The sequence below is a fragment of the Monocercomonoides exilis genome (genome assembly GCF_001643675.1).
Source record: "Monocercomonoides exilis strain PA203 chromosome Unknown scaffold36-1065637, whole genome shotgun sequence".
Taxonomy (NCBI): Eukaryota; Preaxostyla; order Oxymonadida; family Polymastigidae; genus Monocercomonoides; species Monocercomonoides exilis.
Window position 1 is genome coordinate 717,799 of NW_027150581.1, and position 23,558 is coordinate 741,356.

General features: G+C 43.7%; 3 protein-coding genes across 3 annotated transcripts; 2 read left to right on the top strand and 1 right to left on the bottom strand.

Moving 5' to 3' along the window:
* Nucleotides 1-1,546: 1,546 nt before the first annotated feature.
* Nucleotides 1,547-11,132, bottom strand: MONOS_1835 (uncharacterized protein; the record flags this gene model as incomplete). The annotated part of the gene is made up of 3 exons (XM_067871362.1): nucleotides 1,547-10,781; nucleotides 10,831-10,930; nucleotides 11,004-11,132. The coding sequence occupies 3 exons, from the start codon at nucleotides 11,130-11,132 to the stop codon at nucleotides 1,861-1,863; spliced, it is 9,150 nt and encodes a 3,049-aa protein (XP_067723718.1). The 3' UTR covers nucleotides 1,547-1,860.
* Nucleotides 11,133-11,371: 239 nt separating this feature from the next.
* MONOS_1834 (putative ubiquitin carboxyl-terminal hydrolase like protein) lies at nucleotides 11,372-20,345 on the top strand (the record flags this gene model as incomplete). Its single annotated transcript, XM_067871351.1, has 11 exons — nucleotides 11,372-11,556; nucleotides 11,633-11,699; nucleotides 11,771-11,861; nucleotides 11,949-12,076; nucleotides 12,129-12,269; nucleotides 12,443-12,567; nucleotides 12,729-12,846; nucleotides 13,126-13,362; nucleotides 13,687-19,188; nucleotides 19,426-19,548; nucleotides 19,673-20,345. 11 exons carry the CDS (start codon nucleotides 11,372-11,374, stop codon nucleotides 20,108-20,110), a joined length of 7,155 nt encoding a protein of 2,384 aa, XP_067723719.1. The 3' UTR covers nucleotides 20,111-20,345.
* A 9-nt stretch (nucleotides 20,346-20,354) lies between these two features.
* On the top strand, nucleotides 20,355-21,726 carry MONOS_1833 (Sec13B). Its single transcript, XM_067871340.1, has 6 exons — nucleotides 20,355-20,597; nucleotides 20,655-20,746; nucleotides 20,803-20,889; nucleotides 20,936-21,044; nucleotides 21,110-21,386; nucleotides 21,484-21,726. Exons 1-6 carry the CDS (start codon nucleotides 20,368-20,370, stop codon nucleotides 21,607-21,609), a joined length of 921 nt encoding a protein of 306 aa, XP_067723720.1. The 5' UTR covers nucleotides 20,355-20,367; the 3' UTR covers nucleotides 21,610-21,726.
* The last annotated feature ends 1,832 nt before the right edge of the window (nucleotides 21,727-23,558 follow it).

Genomic DNA, 23,558 nt, shown 5'->3' on the forward strand with positions numbered 1-23,558 from the left:
ATTCAGGAATAGTTGTAAATGATAATATTTTTCCTCGTAGTACTGATATCTGGAGAGCCACTGGTAAACATCATCAACAGAAATCCTGCTGCAACTTGGTCAGCCCATGAATATTCCCGGGATATTATAACTCGAGCCCGGCTAACTTTGTTAGCTCCATTGGCTATTGGACCAGTCGAAAAATTTACAATTGAAGATTCATTTTATGTTCCTGAATCGTTTGATGCAAGAGATGAATGGCCAAATGCCATCCTTCCTGTTCGTGATCAAGAAAAATGTGGATCTTGCTGGGCATTCAGTATTGCTGAGAGCCTTGGAGATAGATTTGGCATTTTAGGATGCGGAAAGGGCCACCTTTCTCCGCAGGACCTGATTTCTTGCGATTCAAATGATCTTGGATGCAATGGAGGCTATCAAGAAAATTCTTGGACATGGGTTTTAACGACTGGGATAACAACAGAATCATGTTGGCCATATCGTTCTGGAAGTGGCCGAATTCCATCATGCCCTCATCGATGTGTAAATGGATCGGTTCTTCAACGCAATACTATTAATAACTACAGGCGACTTGATTCCAGCGAGCTTCAAGATGAACTTTATAATAATGGACCTATTCAAGTTACATACGTTGTGTACGAGGACTTTTTCTATTACAGCAAAGGAATCTACAAACATTTGTCTGGAAATAAAGTTGGAGGGCATGCTGTAGTTTTAATGGGGTGGGGTATTGAGGATGGAGTGAAATATTGGCTTGTGCAAAATTCCTGGGGATATGAATGGGGTGAGCAGGGATACTTTAGGATTTTGCGTGGGAGTAACGAATGTGGAATAGAATCATCCGCTTATGCAGGTGATGTTGACTGTGGATGACGAAACAGATATTTATTCTTATCAGAACTCGATCTTGTGAGCTCTGGAGCACTTCATTTCTCTCCTTATAGCACATCAGACTTTTCTTCAATCAGCGCTAATTTCAAGTGGGCATTTTATATTGTTGTTATGTTCCCCTTCATTCAAGCATAACAGCAGAGTAAATTTGTGAAATATGTCAATTGGGTAATGTAATTTTTTAGCGTCTTGTCGAACACGTCAATTCCTCTTATGGCCACTATGTACATTTTGATTTGTTGTTTTAATTTTGATCAACCAGTGATCAAGTTCATCTACTTGAGATTTCGTTTCACCATTTTGTTTCTTTTTTTTATCTTTAGAATCATGTTAATGCAAATTTTTCAGAAATATTTCATTGACTTTAAAGATTTGTTTGATAGGTTGAAAATATTGGCTATGCATATTCTTTCTTAATTTTCTTTATTCTTGTGAGTACATTTAATCTGAATTGTACCATTCACTGTTTGAAATTAATATGCATTCACCACCATAATCTATCACTTCTATTCAGTCCTGTTATCTTTAAATGACTTTTGCTTTTGATTAATCTTTATTTTCTTTTTTTTGTTACAAGCTTTGTTTTTGATTCCGTTTTTGTATCTTTAAATAATTTTTCTATATGTTTTTGTGTTTGATGGCTCGAGCCAACAGTTATGAACAGCTTCTCAAGATATGCTGTTGAGAGAAATAAGTCAGCAAATAAAAAATATAAAAATTGAAAGAAAAATAAGAACTTTTTTATTTTTTTTTTTTTTTTTGAATTTTGAATTTCCAATGAAAACATAAGTAATTCTTATTTATCTTTCCATTCTCAAACATAATAAAATAAATGGAACATATCTTAAAAAAACAATACAAAAAACAAAGTTCAAAAAAAGACTTTAAGAATTGAACATGAATATTAAGGACATTACAACAAGCATTCAAAAAAGCGATAGAAACAACATTTTTAATTCCTTTTTTTTTTTTTCATTGTGAAATGAGAGGAGAAGTGACAGGAGGGGGCTGGTTGAGTGAAGTGTGCATGGCTTTTCTTCTGGAGAGCAGAATGGATGTTGCCTGCTGCTTCTGCTGAGGAGAGGACGTGTGGCGGAGGGAGATGAGAGGAGGCTGAAGGGAGAGGGGGATGCCAGATATTGTTTGGGTGGAGGAAAGGGAAGAAGAAGATGATGATGAGGAAGAGGAGGAAGAGGAGGAAGGGTAAGAAGAATATGATGAAGATGATGATGATAAATTGTTCAAATCAGAAGGGCGTGCAGGTGTGAATGAAGACAGCGCAGTCAGAGCAGAAGTGGCTGTGGGAGAAAGAGGAGAAGAAGGACGAGGGGAAACAGATGAACCAGAAAGTGGTTCGTTTTCTTCAACTGAAATGTTTGAAGCCTTTGAAGCATCTCTTTTCTCGTCATCGTTTGAGTTGTAGTTGAGTAAAGACACTTGATTTGTCTCCACCACATTCAGTTTTGACTGAAGGGCACTTATGACAGAAGAGGAGGATGAAGAGGAAGAAGATGATGAAGATGAAACAACTTGATTGTTTCGTGTTTGTTCATCGTCCGATGCAAAGATAGGATGAACAGGAGTTGGCGCACGTTGTGAAGATGAGATACTTGAAGTATGTGAATGAAAAGAGGATGAGGAAGAAGAGGAGGAGGAAGAAGAAGAGGAGGAAGAGGAAGAAGAAGAAGGATTCTGAAAAGGAGCAGCAGGAGAAGAGAGATGAGACACGGAAGGGATAGAAGCAAGAGCAGATGAAGTGATTGTTGAGAAAGGGGTTGACAGATTTCTTCTTCGGGTGAAGCGGCTGAGGAAAGCAGAAGACGAGAGAAGGGGCGCTGAAGAGAGGGGGAGAGGCATCGGAGGCAGAAGAACATCAAATCCTTCGAAGTAGTTGCTGAAGGGAAGAAAGAGCGATGGATAATGCGGAGCAGACGAGGCAAGTGAAGATGACATGTTTGTTGGAGAAGTCGATCGAAGCAGAGAAGAGAAATTAGAAGAGATAGTGTTCCCCAACCCCATCCCCGCTGCTCCTCCTTCGTTTCCTTCCTCTTCGTCCTCGAAGGCGTCAACCTGTTCTCTCCACGCCTGACAAGAGGAGACGAATGATCTGCTGACAGAGCAGTGGCTGAGATCTATGTCTGGCTGGTTGGTGATGACAGGCACTCCGTAGCAGCCGACGAAGGCGCCGTCGAGTGTGAAGAGGCAGCAGTGCACATCGATGGTGACACACACAAAGGGAGGAGGAGTGACATAGGGGGGAAGAGCACAGGAACGGCTGGTGGGGCGGCTGGTGGAAGAAGAGGAAGAGGAAGAGGAAGAAGAAGAAGAAGGGGAAGAAGGGGAAGTGGACGAAATGTTGTTCGGTTTCCCTTTCCCAGCAGCATCCAAAGATGGATCGAGAAGAGTGTCATATGGAAGCGACGGTAAGAACAGAACAGAAGACACTTCTTTGTCAATGGCAGAAAACTGGCTTTCTCCGTCTGGGTTGAACGAGGGGCCTCCATTCAAGAACGAGAAAGAGGCCTTGATGTCGCTGTTCCCACTGTCCAGACCATCAACCTCGTCTTCCTCTCTTTCAATCTCGATCAATCGCTCAATCTCTCTCTCCAGTGCATCTATTGCTGCCTTCTGCTCAGCACTCACCTTCACCCCCAGCTGCATCTGCTCCATCATCGTCTGCCACAGCCCTTCTCTTTCTTTCTCTTTCACCCGCCTCTTCGCCACTCTTGCCTCTCTCAGCTGCTGGCGGTGCTGCTGATACACATCGGGAAAGTCATACAGACACTGCCAGCGCGCTTTGATGAACTGCTCAGCGGGGAGAACAGGCACAGCATCAGGTGAGAGTGGAGGAGGTGGAGGAGGAAGTGGCTGAGAGAGTGGTGACTGAAGAGGGGAACCTGCGGGGGTGTTGGCTGAAGTGCTGTTGGAGGTGGAAGAAGAGAAGGAGGAGGCGTTCCGCTGGTGTGATCGGGCAGTGGTGAGAGGAGAGCGCTGGGCTGAGTTGTAGCCAGAAGATGGATGCAACGGAGAAAGAATGAAGCCCAATTGAGATGCAGTTTCTGAATTGAAAGAAGAAGAGGAGGAAGAGGAGGAAGGCATAATTGCAGCATTTGCATTCACAGTGGGAGAAGACGTGGCATTGGCAGTGACTGACAGAAGGGATGGTTTCAATGAGTCGCCCAAGCCGTATGCGAACGAAGCAGACAAAAGAGGAGAGCCAGAGGGAGTGCCAGGGACAGAGAGAGAAGAAGAGATTGAGCTGGACTGTTGAATTGCCTGGTGCAGAGCAGCGTTGCTGTTCAGCAGCTCAACAGCATCAAACAGCATCAGATCTCCCTTTGCTGTGCAGACAGCCAGCAGAAGAGGAGGCAGTTTGTGCTGATGGGGCACAGGGAAAGGAACAGGCGGAGGCATCCGATAAGAAGAGACAGCAGTCGAAGGGAATGGAGAGTGGGCGTTGGAACGAGGAGAAAGAGGAGTGCTCGGATAATACGAGGCACGCGAGGCAGATCGTCTTGCGCCTCCTTTTTGAGGAGAAGCAGCAGAATTCCCATTGGCTCCTCTTGTTCGTTGTTCCAGTAGAGACCCTTCTTCAGCCAGGTTGCCTTCTCTATCATATGCAAAGAAGGGTGTCTCAAACAGAGCAATGAACCCTCCTCCTCTCAGCCCTGTGTCAATGTCTGCCAACAGCCGCGTCTGGAGAGCATTCCAAAAGCGAAGATGGCCATCCACGCCGAATGTGAGGAGGGTGTTGCGTGAGATGGAGGAAGGCAGGAAGAGGCAGGTTGTGATGCATCGTGTGTCCTTCTTCGGCTGCAGATTGGGATGTGCCTGTGTATTTTGTGTGTTTTGAGAGTTCTGAATGTTCTGTGCTTGTTTTGATGGCTGAGCAGATGAAAAAGATGAGATAGGCGAGCCGCGTGGCTGCAGTGTGGATGAGAGTGCAGATGACAATGCAGATGAGCCAGATGTCATTCCAAATGTGTTTGAGAGAGCATTTCGGTCTGTCTGAAGAGGAGAGCCAGCAGCTGTCTGAGATGTTGTCAGAGTCGAAGAGAGGCCTTTTGTCATATAAAGAGAATTAAGCAAGTCAAGCTGAGATGGCTCCTCTTTCTCCTTCTCACCCTTTCTCCCTGTTTCGTTCTCTTCAAAGGAAGTGCGTTCTTGATCTTTCCCATTTAGCAGTGTATCTCCAGTACTGTCTTCGTTGCCGCTCTCTTCGTCCTCCTCGTCTGCTCCTCCATTTCCTGCAGATCCACTCCCACCAACACTCGAATCTCCATAACTGTCTGCTTTGTCCTTCTCTTTCATTCTTTCTCTCCTCGCCTCCACTTTCTTCTCGTCCACATACTTCCCCAGATGCTTCCCAGTTGCCATGAAGCTGTTCTTCGCAAAGCCGCTGTCTGTGTTCCACAGCACAACCACTCCGTCTGTGGATGCTGTTGCCAGCAGAGAAGGAGGGCTGAAGGAGACACTTGTCACATCGCCCTTGTGCCTGCCATTGGTGATGGTGTGGAGAAAGTGTGCTTTCGGATTGGGGTTGGACGAGTGCACATTCAAAGAGGACTGAGACGTCTGGGCAGAAGAAGAAGAAGAAGGAGAAGGAAGAGAAGAAGAAGAAGCAAGCTGTGAATAGCCAGCTGCATTCTGCCCTGCCCCAAAAGCGAAGGAGCCCTTCTGTTCTTTCTCCTTCTGCTTGTCCATCAGACGCCTCGTGAGCAGTCTCTGCGCTCTTTCTGCCTCTTCCTTTGAGCTCTGCTGTGCTGATGTTGAACCAGAAATGACATCAGTGGATGACACAAACTCTTCTGCTGAGTTGATCGAAGGGTCGATGCGTGACTCGAAATGCGACTCGAGTGGCAGCTGGGGGTCTTCGCAGCAGTGCACTTTGCGCTGCCCGCCGACGGTGAAGATGAGTCTCATGTTGGATGGAGTGATCACATGTGCCACTCCTTGTACATCTGATGCTGGGTGTGGCAGAGGATATACTTCACCCAGAACAGCTCCTGTGTTGTAGTTGGTGATGAAGACTGTGCCATCGCAGGCACCGCTGATGAGTCTTCTCTCGCTCTGGTCGAGACAGGCACAGAGAGGCGAGTCGAAGTGCGGGAGGGTGAAGCGGAAGGCCATCTGCCCAGCAGCCACCTTCCACACATTCACCACGCAGCTGGCGTCGATTGTGATGAGCTGGTCGAAGATGGCGCTGTAGATGATCGATACGATGGGTGTTCTGTGACACAAGGCATAGCGGTCAGAGAGGTCGATGGCACGCCACACGAACAGCCGCTTGCTGCCCATCACAATCGCATTCTCTTTCTTTTCCAGCTTCTTCTTCATCGCTGCCAGACGCTTCTTCCGCTGCTGCTCTTTCGTCCGCTCTTTCTCGTCTTCCATTTCGAACTCTTTTTCTTTCTCTTTTCCTTCGCCATTTGCATTCATCGCACTTCTTCTTCCATTCTTCCCTGAATAAGATGCATTTGAAGAATTAACAGAGTTACTTCTGCTGTTGTGCTCCTGCTTTGTCGTCATTGTCTTCATTGTATTCTTTTTATCTGCTTTATTCTTCTTCCCCTTCTTCTTCTTCTTCTTCACTCCATCAAAGTGTTTACACAGCGTCATTGAAGTAATGTATGACTGTGATGCTTCGTCATAAGCAGACACCGTCTGCACGCACAGCTGCGATCTTATGTCCCAAATTCTGATTGTCCTGTCCAAAGAGAGAGAGATCAGGTACCCTTCACTCTCATCTGCCACAATAGACACCACTGCCCCGCTGTGGCCCTTCAGCTCTCCCAGCGAGCGGAGGGTGTTCGGATTCCACAGCAGAATCCGCCCATCAAAGCCAGCTGTCGCCAGCAGATGCGCCTTCTGCAGCCACGCCACACACAACACACCTCTTCTGTGCCCGGATGCTTCGAGGGCAGTGCGGGGGGAGGAGAGAGTGGTGAGTGAGACTGTGGAAGAAGAAGAAGATAAGCCTTGTTGTGTGTTGCTTGTCTGTTTGGTTGTGTATTTTGTGCTGTTCTTGTTGCTATCAGTAATACTATCGTCTCCAGCATTTACTTCACTGCCTGTTCTCTCTCTCTCTCCTCCTGCCTGTTTGATACACCCAATCACTTCCAATGTGTCAATCGACAGGAACTTCACAGTGGAGTCATAAGAGGCAGTGATCAAGCATTGCATCTCTTCCACACAGTGCATGGCTGTGATGGCTTCAGAATGGACACGCATCGACCAGCTGCCTTCGGTTGGGCGCACAACAAGACGAGGGCGAGGACGGCTTTGGAAAGGGAAGGAAGAAGAGGAGGAGGAAGAGGATGAGGATGATGGCTGTGGTGCTGAAGTGGAGAAGCGAGGGGAGTTGTGAGATGAATTCTGACGAGAAGAAGAAGAAGATGATGATGAAATAGGTGAAAGATGATTCTGATTGCGTTCGGGTGTTGGGAAGGAGTTCTTAGAGACAGCAGAGGTGAGAGAGGCGAATGTGGACGGGGTGTCAGGCACAGCAGCAAAGGAGACCATTCTGGGTGTGCGGGAAGAGAGGGAGACATCGACAGAGGAGCGGGTGGAGACAGGGGCAGAGGAGGAAGAAGAAGAGGAAGAAGAAGGCACAACAGCAACAGAGTGTCTGAGCCTGTCTGGCTGAGGGCGAGACTGAGGTGGAGGGTCAGTGAATGGGAGAGAGTGGAGAGGAAGAGGAGGGACTGAAGTGGGATCAGCGATGTGGATGTGGAGAGAGGAAGAAGCAGAAGAAACAGAAGAGGAAGAGGAAGAAGAGGAGGAGGAAGAAGAAGAAACAGAAGGAAGAGAACGAGAGAAGACAGGAGGAGAAAGAGGAGAAGAGGATGTTGTTGACGATGATGATGAATTCTTCAGAAGAAGAGGAGGAGAAACCGTTCTGATTGGAGCAGGCAGTGTTTCATCTGCATTCTCTTTTGAATCAACATTTGGAGAAGAAGAAGAAGGAGAAGGAGACAACGAAGCAAATGAACTGACATGTGAAAGAGATGTTTTGTTTGAAGAAGCTTGTTGTGCCTGAGACTGTTGTTTGTCTTGTTTGGCAGAGGAGGAGAGGGTGGAGGATGAGAAAGTGCGCTTGAGAGAAGAAGATGATGATGATGATGAAATTGATGCAGATGCAGTAGAAGACAAGAGAGAAGGTTGGTTTCTGAGTTTTTGGCGCAGTTGACGTGCAGATGCTTCTGTTGGGTCGTCTCTCAGAGGAGGAAGATAAAAAGGAGAAGACGTCCATTCTTCGAAGGTCTCACGAGAAGAAGAGGAAGAAGAGGAAGAAGAAGAAGAAGATGATGATGATGATGAATGAGAAGTAAAAGGATCATAAGCAAAAGAATGAGAATACGGACGAGAATAAACTGAATTCCGTGCAGGTGACTGAGAAAAAGAGCGTCTTCCACTTGAGTGATTGGGGGTGCCTCTGTCAGTTCTGCTGCCTCTTCCATTCAGATTCTGCTCATAGTCAGCTCGTGTGGATGAGTCATGGGAGGAGGAGGGGGTGTGGGCACAGCGGTCGGTGGAGGACGAGCGGAGGAGAGGAAGAAGAGAACCTCTGGATGGATGGGAGCGTAGATAGAACGAGTCTCGTGAAGACGATAAAAGAGGAGAGGGGACAACTTCTTGTGTGAGCGAGGACTGAGAGGACGAAGATTGCAAAGATGGCTGCTGGGTTTGGATGGTGCCAGTGGTTGATGCACGAAGAGAGCGAGAAGCGGAAGAAGCAGAAGAAGAAGAAGAAGAAGAAGAAGCAGATGATGATGATGATGAGTCCAAAGGTGGATAAGCAATCGGATGAGACTTGAGTGATGATGCATACTGTGTGTTTGGTGTGGACTCTCTCACTGCCCATTCCTGTCGCATTCTCTTCTTCTCCTCCATCTGCTGCATCCTGTGCTGTGCCATGTGCCTTTCATGGCCTTTGAACTTCTTCACCAGCGCAAGGGGGGATAGAGAAGAGGAAGATACAGAGGCAGCTGGGTCGAATGAAGCACTCATCGCAGACGAAGAGGCAGATGTCAGCTCAGATTTTGTGTGGTGTGAAATCACATCCTGCCCTACTCTGTCTGTCAGCAGCCCTTCATACTGAAGTTTCCCTCCTCCTCCGCCTCCACTTCCTCCTCCTCCTCCTCCTCTGTCAGTGCTGCTTCCTCTTCTCCTTCCTTCTCCTCTCCTCCCACCCACACTGCTGGGCCCCTCGTCCTCCAGCAGCTCCTCCACAGGCACAGCCGGCGTGAGTGTGGCACTCCTTCCGAGTGTCGATGAGACAGAGCCAGAGGCAAACAGCTCCTTCGCATTCGCCTCCTCCAGCCGGCGCATCTGCTCGTCCCGTTCGAGATCGCGCCGCAGGGCAGATGTGGAGGCAGCGTCGAAGATGGAAGAGAGGCAGGTCTCGCTGCGGATGGTAGCTAAGTCTGTTGTGCGGTGGATGAGCTCTTGGGAAAGGAGGACGATTTCGACGGTGCCGTCGTGCTCGCCAATGCAGAGGAGATGGTAGGAAGAGCGGAGAGAGGACACCTCGTTGGGAGGAGGCGCCTGGCGGAAGAGGGAAGGGAAGGGGGAAGGGAAGGAAGAAGAAGAAAGTGAAGGAGAAGAGGAGGATGAGGACGATGGAGATGAGGAAGAAGATGTAGTTGAGGTGAAAGGCGATCTGGGTGTTGTGAGCGGAGGCGAATTTGATGTCTGTTTGGAAGCTGCTTTGCTGAGAGACGAGCGGCGGACAGTGCAGAGTGCTGTTGGTGTGGCTGTCAGGTTCTTCAGCTGCCCAATCGCTCTGAATGAAGGCATCTCATAGAACGTCACATGGCCTTCACTCGACCCCACTGCCACTATCTTCGTCTGGTTCTGAAAGTCGCCCTCTTCACTGCTGTCATCATCATCGTCATCATCATCGCTATCGCTGTCGTTGTTATTGCCATCACATGATTTGCCTGCAATCATGTTTCTCCCACGCTCTGTCGATGCTGCACCGCCAGCGCATCCAACTCTGTTCCTCTCATTCATCTTCTCTTTCTCCTTCTCTTTCTCCTTCCTCTCTTGTTTTGCAATCTTCCGACTTCCCCTCATCCTTGGTGGAGTGATGCTCGGCAGCACGCACATGCATGTCACCCACAGCGTCTGCCTCTTCTTCACAAAGCGCAGTGTCTTCTGCTTCTGATCAACAGAGAACTTTCTGAACTGCAGGCGCTGCATCCGCTTCATCATGTACAGGTCAGAGTGTGTGAGGCGCCTGCCGCGATCGTCTGGGATACGCGCAAGCACATCGGAATATGAGGAGAATGAGACTAATTTTGTGGGCTCGGAGGTTTGCTCTGTTTTTTCTGCTGTCTTGTCGGATAATTGCAGATCGACTATGCGCCCATCCTCGCCTTTTCCTTCTGCTTGCTCGCTTAAAATGGCTTGCAGTTTGCTTTCATAACTACCATTTTTTGAAGATGACGCAGGAGACTTTTGTTCTGCAGATCCTAATTTCTTGAAATCTTCTTTACCAATCTCAGAAAAAAGTGCAATCGGTGCAAATTGATCTTCCTTCTTTAGTGCTTTCTCAACAAGCTCCTGCTCAGCTGTCTTTACGTCGAAAAGAGGATCGGAAACAACCACGTCTTGAAATTTCGCTGTAAGTGACGTGTGATCAGATGTCATATTTGGTGTAATAAAAGTAGAATCCCAGCTTTTCAATAAGCCATCATCCGCAGTCGAAACAAATAAATTCATCTCAGGAAGAGGAAGAATGTACGTAATTGATTCAGAATGAAGCAAAGGAGATGCAGATGACGCAATATGGCTAGGTTCTGCTCTATATAACGGATCTAATGCTGTCTGAACTCCCTTCGACTCATGAATATGTTCAATAAAATACGTGGAAAATGCGTCCCACGAAACTATCCGATAAATACGAAATAAAAATTTAAAACAAGATGATATTCAAACTCATTCCAATGCATTCTGCATCTATTTTTCTAAAGAGTAAGGTGCATTCATATGGACTTATAACATTCGGTTCAACAGAATCGAGAACAGCATTAACGAACTATTATTGGGTTGTGAAAATAGAAAATAAAATGTATAGTTTGTGAGTTGATCAAATCTCTACGAATTCAAACCTGTTGTTCAGTTAATCCAGAAGTTTCATCATCGCCAGTTACAGAATAAAATCGCGACTGAAGAGATTTTATTTGCTTTTCTTGAAAGACACTATTTAAGTCGATGGACGGAAGTCGACGTTGGTTCATAAATTTGTTTTAAAGCTCTTTTAGAAAAGCTTTATTACAATCCAAAACGGGTCAAAATTTATTGTCATGGTTATGATCATTCTATAAAAAAAGCTCAAACAATATTGAATACGTGTTCATCAAATTCCCTTTGTGAAAGATATGTATTCAATGCAAATAAAGTATTTTTCATAGAGAAATAAATCGTTTCAAAAATTAATAATAGATACTCGATCACACTTACTTTGTTTTTATCTTATATGGGCCCAAATGTGTCTGTGCAAGATACAGCAGTTGAAAACGCTGTAGTTGTGAAACCTCCTCCACAACAAATTTCTCAGATCGAGCCAATGGGAGATGGGTGTATAACGAGAAGAATAGAATGGCAATTTTTACCTGGGCAAAAGCATTATAGTCCTTCTGTCGAAGCATTTGGTTTAAAATGGTTCAAATTATATTTGATGTCCTTCGAATATTTTCTGAATTTTGCGTTTTTTGAAAATATTTTTTTTCCCAAAAAGGAGAATATTAACTCAACCAAGTGTCGGAAGACATGAAAACTTTCAAGCATTGTTTTTGGATTGCCACGTTTGACATTGAATTTGACTTTTCCGCATTCTAAAACTAATTATTGTTAATTTTAACAATTATTTCAAAAGTCGTTCGATGAGCTTCAAAACGATTTTTCGAAACGATTCAGATACGCAATTACCTTGATAAATGCAGATCCATCAAAGTCAATACAAAGATGTTGGATTTATTAGTTTTTTAATACAATTTGAAGAAATTTGAATTTCAAAAAAAAATGAAATATAATGATTTAAAAAAACATTTCAGTGGACGCGCATACATTTACATACAGCCAAAGGGATAGGGGGTATCACAACTTTGTGCATAAGAGTTTGCTTGAGCCTGAAGAAGGATTTGTTATTGATGGAAAGCTGAACGTAATTTTTCAAATTGAGGTTTTTATTTCACAGTTATGTAAGATTTTCATTTTGCATTTGACATGTATAGCCTGTTGAAGAAGAAGAAAGAGTCCGACATAAAATTAATATGAGGAAAGAAACCGGAATGGTAGGGATTGAAAATCAAGGAGCAACGTGTTATCTTAATTCCTTGCTTCAAACATTGTATCACACAACACTATTCAGATGGGTGTGTATTGTTTGAATTGAACAAATGGTTAATAATATTAACATGGAAATATTCTCTTTTTTTCCCCTTATCTTCTTCAAATATTATGAATACTTGCAACTGGTTCGATTCTTGGCAATGCATTTTTGATGTGAATGTTGTTTTCTGTCATTTATTTATGCATTTGCTCTAAGTGTGTCTATCATATGCCTGTGGATGAAGGCGGTGAGGAAGAAAACTCGTCTCAAAAGACAAAAATTCCGAAGATGGCTGAAGCTCTTCAAAGACTCTTTTTTAACCTCCAAACAAGTGAATACAGGTTAGAAGCTTTTCATTGAAATATGCTTATTTGTTTGTTTGTGTTTCAATTTTCGCTATTCGATTGACTTCAATTCTGCATATTCCTCCGTACTTGTTATCTGCTTCTTCATCCATTTGAACTGTTCCATCTGAATTATTACCAAATTTATTCAAAAAAAGTGTCTCAACGATTGAGCTGACACGGTCATTTGGTTGGGATGCACACGAGTCTTTTGAGCAGCACGATGTACAGGAACTGAACAGGGTGCTTCTTGACAAGCTGATGGAGAAATTGGAGGTTTGAAGTCAATTTAATGATTTTTGTATTTTTTTATTTGAATAAAAAATGAATGTTTTCTGGTTTCATCTGTGTGTAATGGTAAATATTCTGTGTTTTCATCAATAATGTTATCTTCTTCTTCGGATTGTTTTGTATCAACTGGGGGGAAAAAATGCGAATATCATCAATCATTCAAATATCAACAACACACAACATTTCTCATTCAATTATCTCCTCACTCAACAAAACCATTACCACTAAACAAATCCACTGATTATTCATCACTTCCTTCCTCAGCCCACTCCCTTCCGCGGCTGCTTCAATCTTCTGCTGGAAGGCAAAACCTTCTCCTCCATCCGCTGTCTGGATGTTGACTATCAGAGTGTGAAGGAGGAATCTTTCTTCGATCTGAGCCTGTCTGTGAAGGGATGCCGCACTTTGTACGATGCACTCGACAGATACACCTTCGAAGAGACACTCGACGGCGACAACAAGTACGATGCTGAGGGCTATGGACTGCAGAGGGCAAAGAAGGTTTGAGAGAGAGAGAGAGAGAGAGAGAGAGAGAGAGAGAGAGAGGAGGGATGAGGATAACATGAAAAAGTGAAAAATGATAGTTTTTTGGGAAATATTACCCTTTTGAGGAATAGTGTTGCACTTGGCTTTTGTTTTGAGTTTGATTTTCTCGCAAATCTAAAAACATTCATTTATTTATTTTTTTTCCTTTTTTTTTTTTTTTTTTTTTTTTTTTTTTTTTTGGCTGTTCAATCTTTACCATCCATATACCATTGCATTCACTTCACTTCCTTCTGTCATTTTCTTCTCTTCTTTTGTTTTGTTTTGTCTTCATTCATTCAGTCCACTCGTTTCCTCCATCTCCCCCCCGTTCTGCACATCCAGCTGATGCGCTGGGCGTATGACCCAGAGACAGACCGAATGGCGAAGATACACGACAGACTGGAATTCTACAGAGAAATCGATCTTGAGAAGTATGTTGTGAAGCTGACGAAGAAGCAAGAGGAGCTGCTGAAGAGGAGGAGAGAGGAAGAGATGACACCGAAGGAGAAAGAGGAGAGAGAGAGAGAAAACAGAAAGAGATCGAAAAAGCTGAGCAAAATCGAGGCAGGCAGCTTGCAGTCGCCAATGTGCTCGTCCTCTTCAATGACGCCTGCCTCCTCTCCTCTCCTTGCGACTCCTTCTTCTTCCGCTCCTTCTTCTGCCGCTCCTTCTTCTGCTTCTCCTTCTTCTGAGCTGTCAATGGACATGCAGCCATCGCTTATTGGCTCGTCTGTCTCTCCCTCTCTCACTCCTCAGCTTTCCTTCACTCCGCCGCTTCATCCAGCCACGCCAGGCACTTCAATGACGATGAGCACACTTTCTGTGCCCCGCTCCTCTTCTGCTGCCTCTTCCTCTTCCTCTGCTGAGGCTGATGCCTCACAGACACCCAAATTGAGTGCAGAAGAGACAGAAGACGATGAAAGCAGCGACGACGGGTCGCCTTCAAAGCCGAAGCTGTCGCCAGAAATGCTCACGAAGTTCTCTTTTCTCGACCCAAACTTCTCTCCAAAGGAGATTTCGCCGCAGTCTGTGCAGAATGGAGAGGATGTGAATGAATCGCCATCACCTTCACCGTCGAATATGCCGTCAGATGCGAAGAAGAGCAAAGAAGAAGAGAAAGAAAAGGAGAAAGAAAAGGAGAAAGAGAAAGAGAAAGAGAAAAGCCATAAGAAACGGAAAGGCCACTACAAATACACACTTCATTCAGTTCTTGTGCACAGTGGAGGTGTAGGGGGAGGGCATTACTACGCACACATCCAGCCAAAGTGCGACGGGAGGTGGTTCTGCTTCAACGACGAGCGGGTGACAGCAGTCAGCGAGCGTGATGCGATTGAAGAGAACTACGGGCGAGAAAAGGGGGAAAGGGGGGAGAGGAGAGGGCAGGTGTCATCAGCATATATGCTTGTGTATATCCAGTCAGATGCGAAGGACTCAGTCTTGGCAGATGTGGTGGAGCAAGATATTCCCAGGCACATCCACGAGTCGATCGTTGCCCATCGCGAGGCAAAGACACGCGTCACATTCCGCATGCACACCCCACACACCCTCCGCTCTGCTGCCATTCTGCCTTCACAGACAGTCTTTGAGGCAGCCACAGAGCCCCTCTCGTTCTTCCTTCCCCGCACTGCCAAGCTGTCTGAGCTGCGGATGAAGATAGCTGAGCTCAGTGGAATACCACCGGGGCAGCAGCGCATCTGGCGGCTGATGAAGAGAGGGGTGCCCTTCTGCCGGCAGCCGAGGAGGAAAGAGGAGCTCGTGACGGTGTGGCGCCCGTATTCGTATCTGGAGCCAGAGTGGAAGTGCATCGGAGTGAAGTCATTCACAGGCAGTTGTTGTGCATTGAATGGAGGGAGAACAGAGGAAGGTGCAGAAGGTGGGGGTGTGGGTGAAGGTGCTGCTGTGTCTGATGCTTCAGCTGCTGCCAGTTCAGCCCAGCTGAAATGTCTGAAGCATTCGAAGCGGTCGAAGGAGTCGACAGTTCTGTCGCATCTGTTTTTGAATGTGATGAACTATATTTTTGTGGAAGCTGTCACTCCATACGAAATGAGTGAGCACGACGACAAGCTCAGCCAGATGACAGCAACACCTCCTTCTGCTGCCTCTTCTGTCTCATCTTCTGTCTCATCTTCTTCTGCTTCTTCTAACTCTTCTCAACCAATTTCCAATGTGAATGCTCCTCTTCTGAATGCGACTGCCTCTTCTCCATCTGCTGCCTCTCAGAACTCTCCTTCCAATCAGACAGCAGCAAATTCTGAGCCATCGAAGTCAGAAGGAGGAGAGGCTGCAGCTGATGATAAAGATAAAGATGGTGTTGTTGTTAGTGATGCACAGAATGAGATGAATGGGCAGACAAACGAGAGGATTAAACTGCAGATAAGAACAGCATTCTCTGATGCTGTTGGCAATGCTGTGCAGATTGAGAGCCCTCAGCCACTGACAACTGAGAAGAAGGAGAAGGATGCAAAAGAGAAAGAGAAAGAGAAAGAGAAAGAGAAAGAGAAAGGAAAAGAAAAGAAAAACTCGAAAGACAAAAACGAGACAGACAAAAAGCGAAAAGAAAAGAAAGAAGAAAACACCTCCAATTCTGCAGCTGAGTCTCATGCTTCATCAGAAGAAGAGGCAGACAAACTGGAGAAGCTGCGCAAAGAGAAGATTGCTCGTGTGGCAGCGCTGGAGGCAGCAGCACAGGAAGAAGAGGAAGAGGCCGAAGGGGCAAACACAGACGCTTCCACACAAAACAGCAAATCTTCTCAGAAAAAGCGCTTTTTGCTGTTTGTGAGGGAGTTTGATGCGAAGACGAAGAGTATTTCGTATCTGGGCAATGTGTCGTTGGAACAAGGCGGGTGTCTGCTGGACTGCTATCTGCCGATTGCTCAGCTGCTGATTGAGAAGAGACAGAAAGAAGAGAAACAGAACAAAGGAGGTGGAGAAAGTGCTGGTGAAAACAAAGAGAATGCAAGTTCTATTGGATCTGTACAGCCATCATTGCAATCAGCTTCTTCTTCTTCTTCTTCGAATTCTTCTGCTAATTCTGATTCTAATAATTCTTCATCGAACCAATCAGACGTCATATCCACTTCATCACCTCACCAGACACAGCCACATCTCAACACAGACACACCTCAACACAACAGAGAGACAGATGAACATTCATCTCTCATTCAATCATCTTCTTCTTCCTCTTCTTCTTCCTCTTCTTCTTCTTCTTCTTCTTCTTCTTCTTCTTCTTCTTCTTCTTCTTCTTCTTCTTCTTCTTCCACTTCACTTGATCCATCCACCATTCTCCCTCTGCATCAGCTGCTTCTCTTCCGCTTCAACGGGAAAGTGCAGCAGCAGCTCAGCTGGGGAGAGTCGATGGAGAACACGATGCTCACACTGGGCGACGACATTCTGGTGCAGCAGTATCCACACAAAGAGAGCAGACAGCAGAAGAACAAGGGAAATGAGAAGGGGAGAAGCAAACAGCAGAAGAAGAAGAAGAAGAATGGAAAGGAGAATGAGAATGAGACTGAGACTGAGAATGAAAGGGAACATAAACACAGACATAGACAGAATGGTCAGGAGATGATGGGTCAGACGGAGGAAGGGGGAGAATATGAGAGAGAAGATGGGAAGAAGGGGAGTGACAATAATGGCAATGAAAAAATGAAAGGGGAAGAGAATATCAATGGAAATGTAGAGAAAGACAATCAAAATGCAGATGAAGCTGAAGCAAACAATGGAAAAGAAGAAAAGGAGCAGGATTTGACGAAGCGAGAGATGCATTCATTGGATTATGATGCCAACGAGGCAGGAGACATTTTGTTGACCATTCCCAAACCAGATGAGCAGAAAGGTGAAATGACAAGGAAAAGAAAGGGAGAAGAAGAAGAAGAAGGGGAAGGAGGGAATGAGGAAGAAGAAGTGGAAGGAGAAGAACAAGAGAAAGAGCTGACGGCATTTGAATGGCAAGAGATGGAAGACCATCAGCTGAACATGTGGGTGCATCACTTTGATGTCGATGACTACAGTCAGAACAGCCTCATCTTCGACCGGAGGAGAAGGAGAAGGAGAAGGCAGAGAATAAAAGACGAAAAATTAACGGAAGAAAGCAGCAAAGATGGAGCATCTGATCATTCACACCAGAAAATCCCATCACAAAAGCCAGTACAGAAGAGCAAGAAACCTCTTTCGCCCATGTACAGGCGAGAGAGAGAGAGAGAAGTGGATTCGTTTATCTTCAGTGTGGATGAGCGGCTGTCGATCAGAGCAGTGCTGGAGAAGCTGGCAGTGCGTGTGCACACACAGCCCTCGAGGCTCTTCTGCTGGACAGTCGATCCACAGAACGTGTCGAAGCGCCACTCACTCCCAGCCAACCTGGAGGAGCCCATTGGAATGCTCATTGACCCGTTCTATGCAGTGGAGCAGCCTTCTTCCTCTTCTTCCTCTTCCTCTTCCTCTTCCTCTGCTGCTCCTCCACCTTATTCCTCCTCATCCCGCTCACAAGTCACCCGTGTGACATCCAACCTGCGTGGGGCAGAGTCTGCCTACCGCCGGCTCTGTTTCCGTGTGCTTGATGAAGACATCGGGGTGTGGCACAAGACGTGGCGGATGGGCATTCCTCTGTTTGTGGAAGGAGGGAGGAAGGTGTTGAGGTGGTTCAACATTGCTGTGAGTGCACATGGGACAGTGGGTGACATCATCTGCCAGATGAACGCGCAGATGAAGGCAGAAGGGTGCAGAGTGCGGAGGTTCGAGTGGGACTCGCGCGAGGTGCTGCTGAAGAACGAGATGATGATGAGACAGCAGAAACAACAGCAGCAACAACAGCAACAACAGAAGCAGCAGCAGTCGATACAATCTGCTCAGCCTTCTCAGTCAACACAAAGTGACCAGACTAATCAATCTAATCAGAATATTCATCACAAACAATCAAGTGAAGTGGAAACGGATGGGAGTGGTGGAGGAAAAAGTGTTGAGAGTGGGAAAGTAGATGATGAGAAGACAACAGTCGATGCATCTCCTTCAGAACATGACACACAAACACAGCAGAATTCACAGGAACAACCACATCCAAATGCAGAAAGTAACCAAGTGCAAGAAAAAACTGTTTTCAGTGAACAAAAAGAAAAAGAAAACAAAGTTGAATCGAAAACAGACGAGGTTGTTTCAACGACTTCTCCATCTTCCTCTGCATCTACTGCTTCTTCTTCTTCTTCTTCTTCTTCTGATCCTGTTTCCTCTGTGAAAGTTGAAGCAAAGAATGAAGAAAATGACAATGATGCATTACCAACAGACGTATCTTCAGCCAACATTGTGCCATCACCCAATGAAAATGCAAGTGAAGCAGAGCAAAAGGAAGAACCTGAAAGCACACAAAAACAGGGTGAAGAGACAGCTGAGATAGAAATTGCAGCAAAAGATCCTTCTTCTTCTCCTTCTCCTTCTTCTGCTGATGAGTCTTCAACTCCATGTGATCACTCGGATGCTTCTGCACAAAATTCTTCTCCTCTTCCTCTCTCTCCTTCTTCTCCTTCTTCTCCTCCTCCTCCAACTCTTCCTCCACCACCACCTCCTCCTCCTCCTGAATCTCCTTCTTCGTCTTCGTCTTCTCCATCTTCCCCTCCTCTTTCTCCTTCATCTTCTTCGCCTCTTCTCCCACCTCCTCCTTCTCTTACAACGTATCTGTCGCATGAAGAGATTGATCTCCTTCCATTGGGATTGTATCTGTGCCCTTCTGATTCTATTGGCAAATGCTATCTTCTTTCTCCAAACACACTTATCTCGCACATTCACACAGAACACGCTTTCATCAAGGCAGAGGTTTGTGCGGATGAATGGAAAAGGGAAAGGAATTTTGATATTGATAACTCAATGTTTTTATATCAGTGTATTTCTTTTCCTTTATTTTTCTTTTTTTTTCTTTTTTTCTTTTTCCTTTTTCCTTATATTTCTGCTATTTGCCATGTGAAATCTCTTCATATGAAATATGTTTTCTTTCAACCTCTTCAAACAATTTGTTATGTTCAATTATTTTTTCTTCCTCCATTTGTCATTCAGATTATTCCACTTGATCGATTAGCAAAGAACCAGCATCAGAAGATCATCAATCTGTTTTTCGTGAGAAGAGACTGCAACACGCTTGCCTCGAAAGAGAAGACAACATGGTTTATTTACACAAGGGTATGTATTCTATTTATGCTTTGTGGATAATTTATTGGCATTTCTAATGGCTTTCTTATATTTCACATATATTTATATGATTATTCTGTTGAATGAACTGCACATATTCCACTCATCCACTCAGGGCGAGCACAAAGACGCTGTGCTGAACAACGTGGCCAACCTGATCATGCCCTGTCTCTACCCCTCTGATGCACCCATCAGCAAGCGCCGTGTCTTCCTCCAGGCGTCGAGTGGGCAGTTGTTCCGATACGACGAGCTTATTGACAATGAGAAGGGGCTCTGGAACTGCTTGGAGTCGGTGCTGGTGGAGGTGGACGAGAGAGACCCCCGCATCATCAACTCTGCTTCGTGGGTGGGTGATGACTGTGTGGCAGAGGACGAGACAGACGAAGGGACTGAAGCAGAATTCGACCTCTCAGACGAAGAAGAAATGCAGACTCCTTCTTTTGCTGCCATGTCAAATTCTTCAAAGGACAAATTTGACACCGCTCGCCAGCCAACTCAAACTGGAAGCAGACCTTCAAAGAGAAAAGAAAAATCAATTGTAATTCGGTCATAAGTTTTTCTGTTTTTTTTTTATTTTTTTTGACGAAATTATCATTTTTTAAAAACTTTCATTTTGAAATTATTTTTATATTTGTGACTTGAAATTTTTATTTTCATATTGAGAGAAAGCGATGTTTTGGGTTTTTTTGTGACACTTTGCTTCAATTTATGTTTTCAATTTTGTTAAAATGTTTGAATATGAATACGTTTGATATTTTGTTAATTATTATTAAAAAATATTTATAGATCTCACCCTTAGTAACTATTTAAATGTCCTCTGATTCAGTTCCCGTTCATATTGAGCTTGAAGAGGCAACTCATTCAATTGCCCTTGATTATTTTAGCAAAAAAGTGTTGCTGGGAACTTCTTCTGGAAAGGTAATGCTTCAAACGCTAAATGCAGAAAGCCGTCCAGAAAAAACTATTGAGATTTATGCTCATAGAAGCCCTGTATCTTCTCTTGATTGGGCTCATCCGTCATTTGGTGAGTTATTTGCAAGGTTTCTGAAAAATATTTTCCTTTGTTATTCTTCAATTTAAATTATTTCAAAAAACAGCTGCGATTTTGATGGAATTGTAAAAATCTGGGAACGTTCCCCAAGTGATGATGAATTTAGATGCATTGATGAAAAGTCATTAGGATCATCGGGTTAGATTATTTTTGCATTTATTATTGTTTTATACTTGTTTTTTTATCATTTAAAGCAACTTCACTTCGTTTTTGCCCTTCAGAGTACGGATGCTCATTTGCTGTATCATCCTCAAACGGACGTATCACTATATTTACTAAATGTGTGTTCTTTTTTGTTTTGTGGAGTTTTTTTACATTTTCGTATAGCTCCAGATGGTCATTTCTCAAATGACACATCATTTGCAGCACATGAAGGAGGATGCAATTCACTCTCCTGGGCTCCATCCACTCCACCCACTTCACTTGTCCATCCAGGGTTTGATTTTTTGCTTATTATGTTTATTAACAAGAGAAAATACTCTTTTGTTCAAAATTTTTCAGAATTCGAAATCCAAGTCCAATGCGAATCTGCACAGGAGGCAGCGATAGTCATGTGTGCATTTGGAGGTTTAATGGGCGTTTATGGGAATGTGAGTGCAAGCTTGATGGACACCGCGGGGCAGTGACCCATGTGGAATTTTGTCCATCAATCGGAATGCCAGGAATGAAACTTGTTTCATGCAGTGCTGACAAATCGGTGATAATATGGACCTCATTTCAACAGACATTGCAACATTGGGAGAAACAGCCAATCGTTTTTGATGAAATTCCTCACAAGGTTTGAATATATTTTAAAAGTATTTTATCTTTTAGGAATTTTTTATTTCAATAATCAATTTTACTCATTTCAAATTTTTGCTTTGAACATTGTGCAGGCAACTTGGTCCGAAACAGGAGACATTATTGCTATTAGTAGAGGTCTTAATAAGGTAATTCTCATCAAAGAAGGCATCGATGGTGCTTGGTCTTTATTGAAAGAATTAGAACAAGAAGAAGCATAACATTATCATTTTTGATTCATATCATTTCTTTTTCTTTAAAAACATTTCATAATTCGAATTTTGTATTTCTTTTTTTAAAGAGACACCTTAGCAATAAGTGTGATAAAAATTTAAAGTTTGCAGTGTGCTTTTGGATCTCGGCATTTATAAATGAAAGCTATTTCTTCCTTTTCACAATTTTCAATCACTCCAAGTTTTCAAAAAACTCATCAGCTCCAACGTATTAGATTTTTTGATGCTTCATGGACTTTAAATCTGAATAGCAAAGTGGGAAAAAGCCTAAAAAAATTTTAAGCTTTGTCAATAGTGTCTCCAGAAAGCAAATAATAAAGAAAAAATGTGCATTTGTGTGCAATAAATTTCATATCATTTTTTAAATATATTCTGTCGATCGAAAAATAACCATAATCATGTGTCAAGACAATTAAGTTTTGTTTTTCTCTATGCTCTCCTTTCTGCTTGCTTTTCAGTTAACTTTTTTAATACTATGCAATAAATACAATTTGAGGGCATGCATCTATGCGGAAAAAATTGAAAATGAAACAAACATGAATCAATTTTTTCCAGAAATGTTTTCAGAAAATCCAGAACAAAACAGATTGTTGTCTTTATATCCAAAATATTGCATTCAAAAATGTAACTGTTTTACAAAGGAGAAATCTATTATTGGATATTCCTTTGAAACAGGGCGCACTTTTGTGATGATGAAAAACTCTTCACTCAAAATGGAAAATTTGGAGATGCATACAACAACTTCATGTACCTTCATTTCGTGTTTGGGGTTATCTAATCTCTCCCTCAGTTCTTCGACAATTTTTTTGTCTGAACAACATTCCTCTTTCATTCAGTCACCATTTATTGTTGTTCTAAACAACATTTCTTTGATTCTTCCTTTAGACACATCAAAGCATTCATTAATTCTTGTTGACTGCACTGACGAAATATCTTCATGCTTTCTTATTGGTTCTTGTATTGATTCTCTTGTTCTTCAAAAATTATTATTCTTTGTGAATTCGACATCTGAAACTTTCTTAGACACCACATTTCAAAATACATCGACATTTCAAAATCTTGAAAAATCTTATTTTCCTTATGAGCATGTAGCTGAACAGTTTGACGTTGATTCGTGCATGTTTCAAAATGTTCAGTTTTCAAGGATGGGATTACTTCATTCTATTTCTGCTAAACGTTTTTCCTCTTGTAATAATACATTCAGTCATACAAGTAATTTAGTGCTGCACGGTGCATATACGAATGATCACGAGAAATTTACCAAGCAGCAAGTTCTTGATGAGAAAAATTTACATGACTTTCAAAACGATGAATTCATCAATTGCTCTCCATCTTCTTCAATTGCCCATTTATCTTCAACATACGGAGGAGCAATTTATGCGGAATCAATGCCACTTTCAGAGTTGCGTGTTAAGAATTGCTCTTTTACTTCTTGCTCGTGCCCGCAACAGGGAGGAAGTATATTCGCATCATCTCTAAAATCATTGATTGTCAATGGATCGACTTTTACCAACAGTACAGCAAATGCGGCAGTAAGTTATGCGGGGTCAATAATGGCATATGGATTATCATCCTTTTTTTTGATTTCTTGCTCCTTTGAAAATTCATATTCGGGAATTGGCGGAGGGATTGCTATTGTCAATTTTTCTGAAACTGCATCATTATCTGTATCAAACTCTGCGTTTGTGAATTGCAGCACCAATTCGGGACAAGGAGGTGGACTGTTTCTTTCACAAATCTTTAATCTTTCTCTTGTAAGCTGCTCAATTGCAAAGTGCAGCTCGGCACAAGGTGGAGGTTTTTCTTTCACCTCTAATGAAGTAAATCAACTTTCTTTGCATTATTCTGATCTATTTTTTATTGACAACAAACAATCCACGCTCGGTACAGATGTATTTCGAACTCTACATAGCAAGGATGCTGATAAAACTGGAACG

Bases quoted from the DNA above. Each gene is read 5' to 3' on its own strand.
- MONOS_1833 (XM_067871340.1), top strand. From the start codon at position 20,368: ATGTCCTCTGATTCAGTTCCCGTTCATATTGAGCTTGAAGAGGCAACT. The intron at 20,598-20,654 runs GTTTCTGAAAAA...TTCAAAAAACAG, and splicing joins TTTGGTGAGTTATTTGCAAG to CTGCGATTTTGATGGAATTG. The intron at 21,045-21,109 runs GTTTGATTTTTT...AAAATTTTTCAG, and splicing joins ACTTCACTTGTCCATCCAGG to AATTCGAAATCCAAGTCCAA.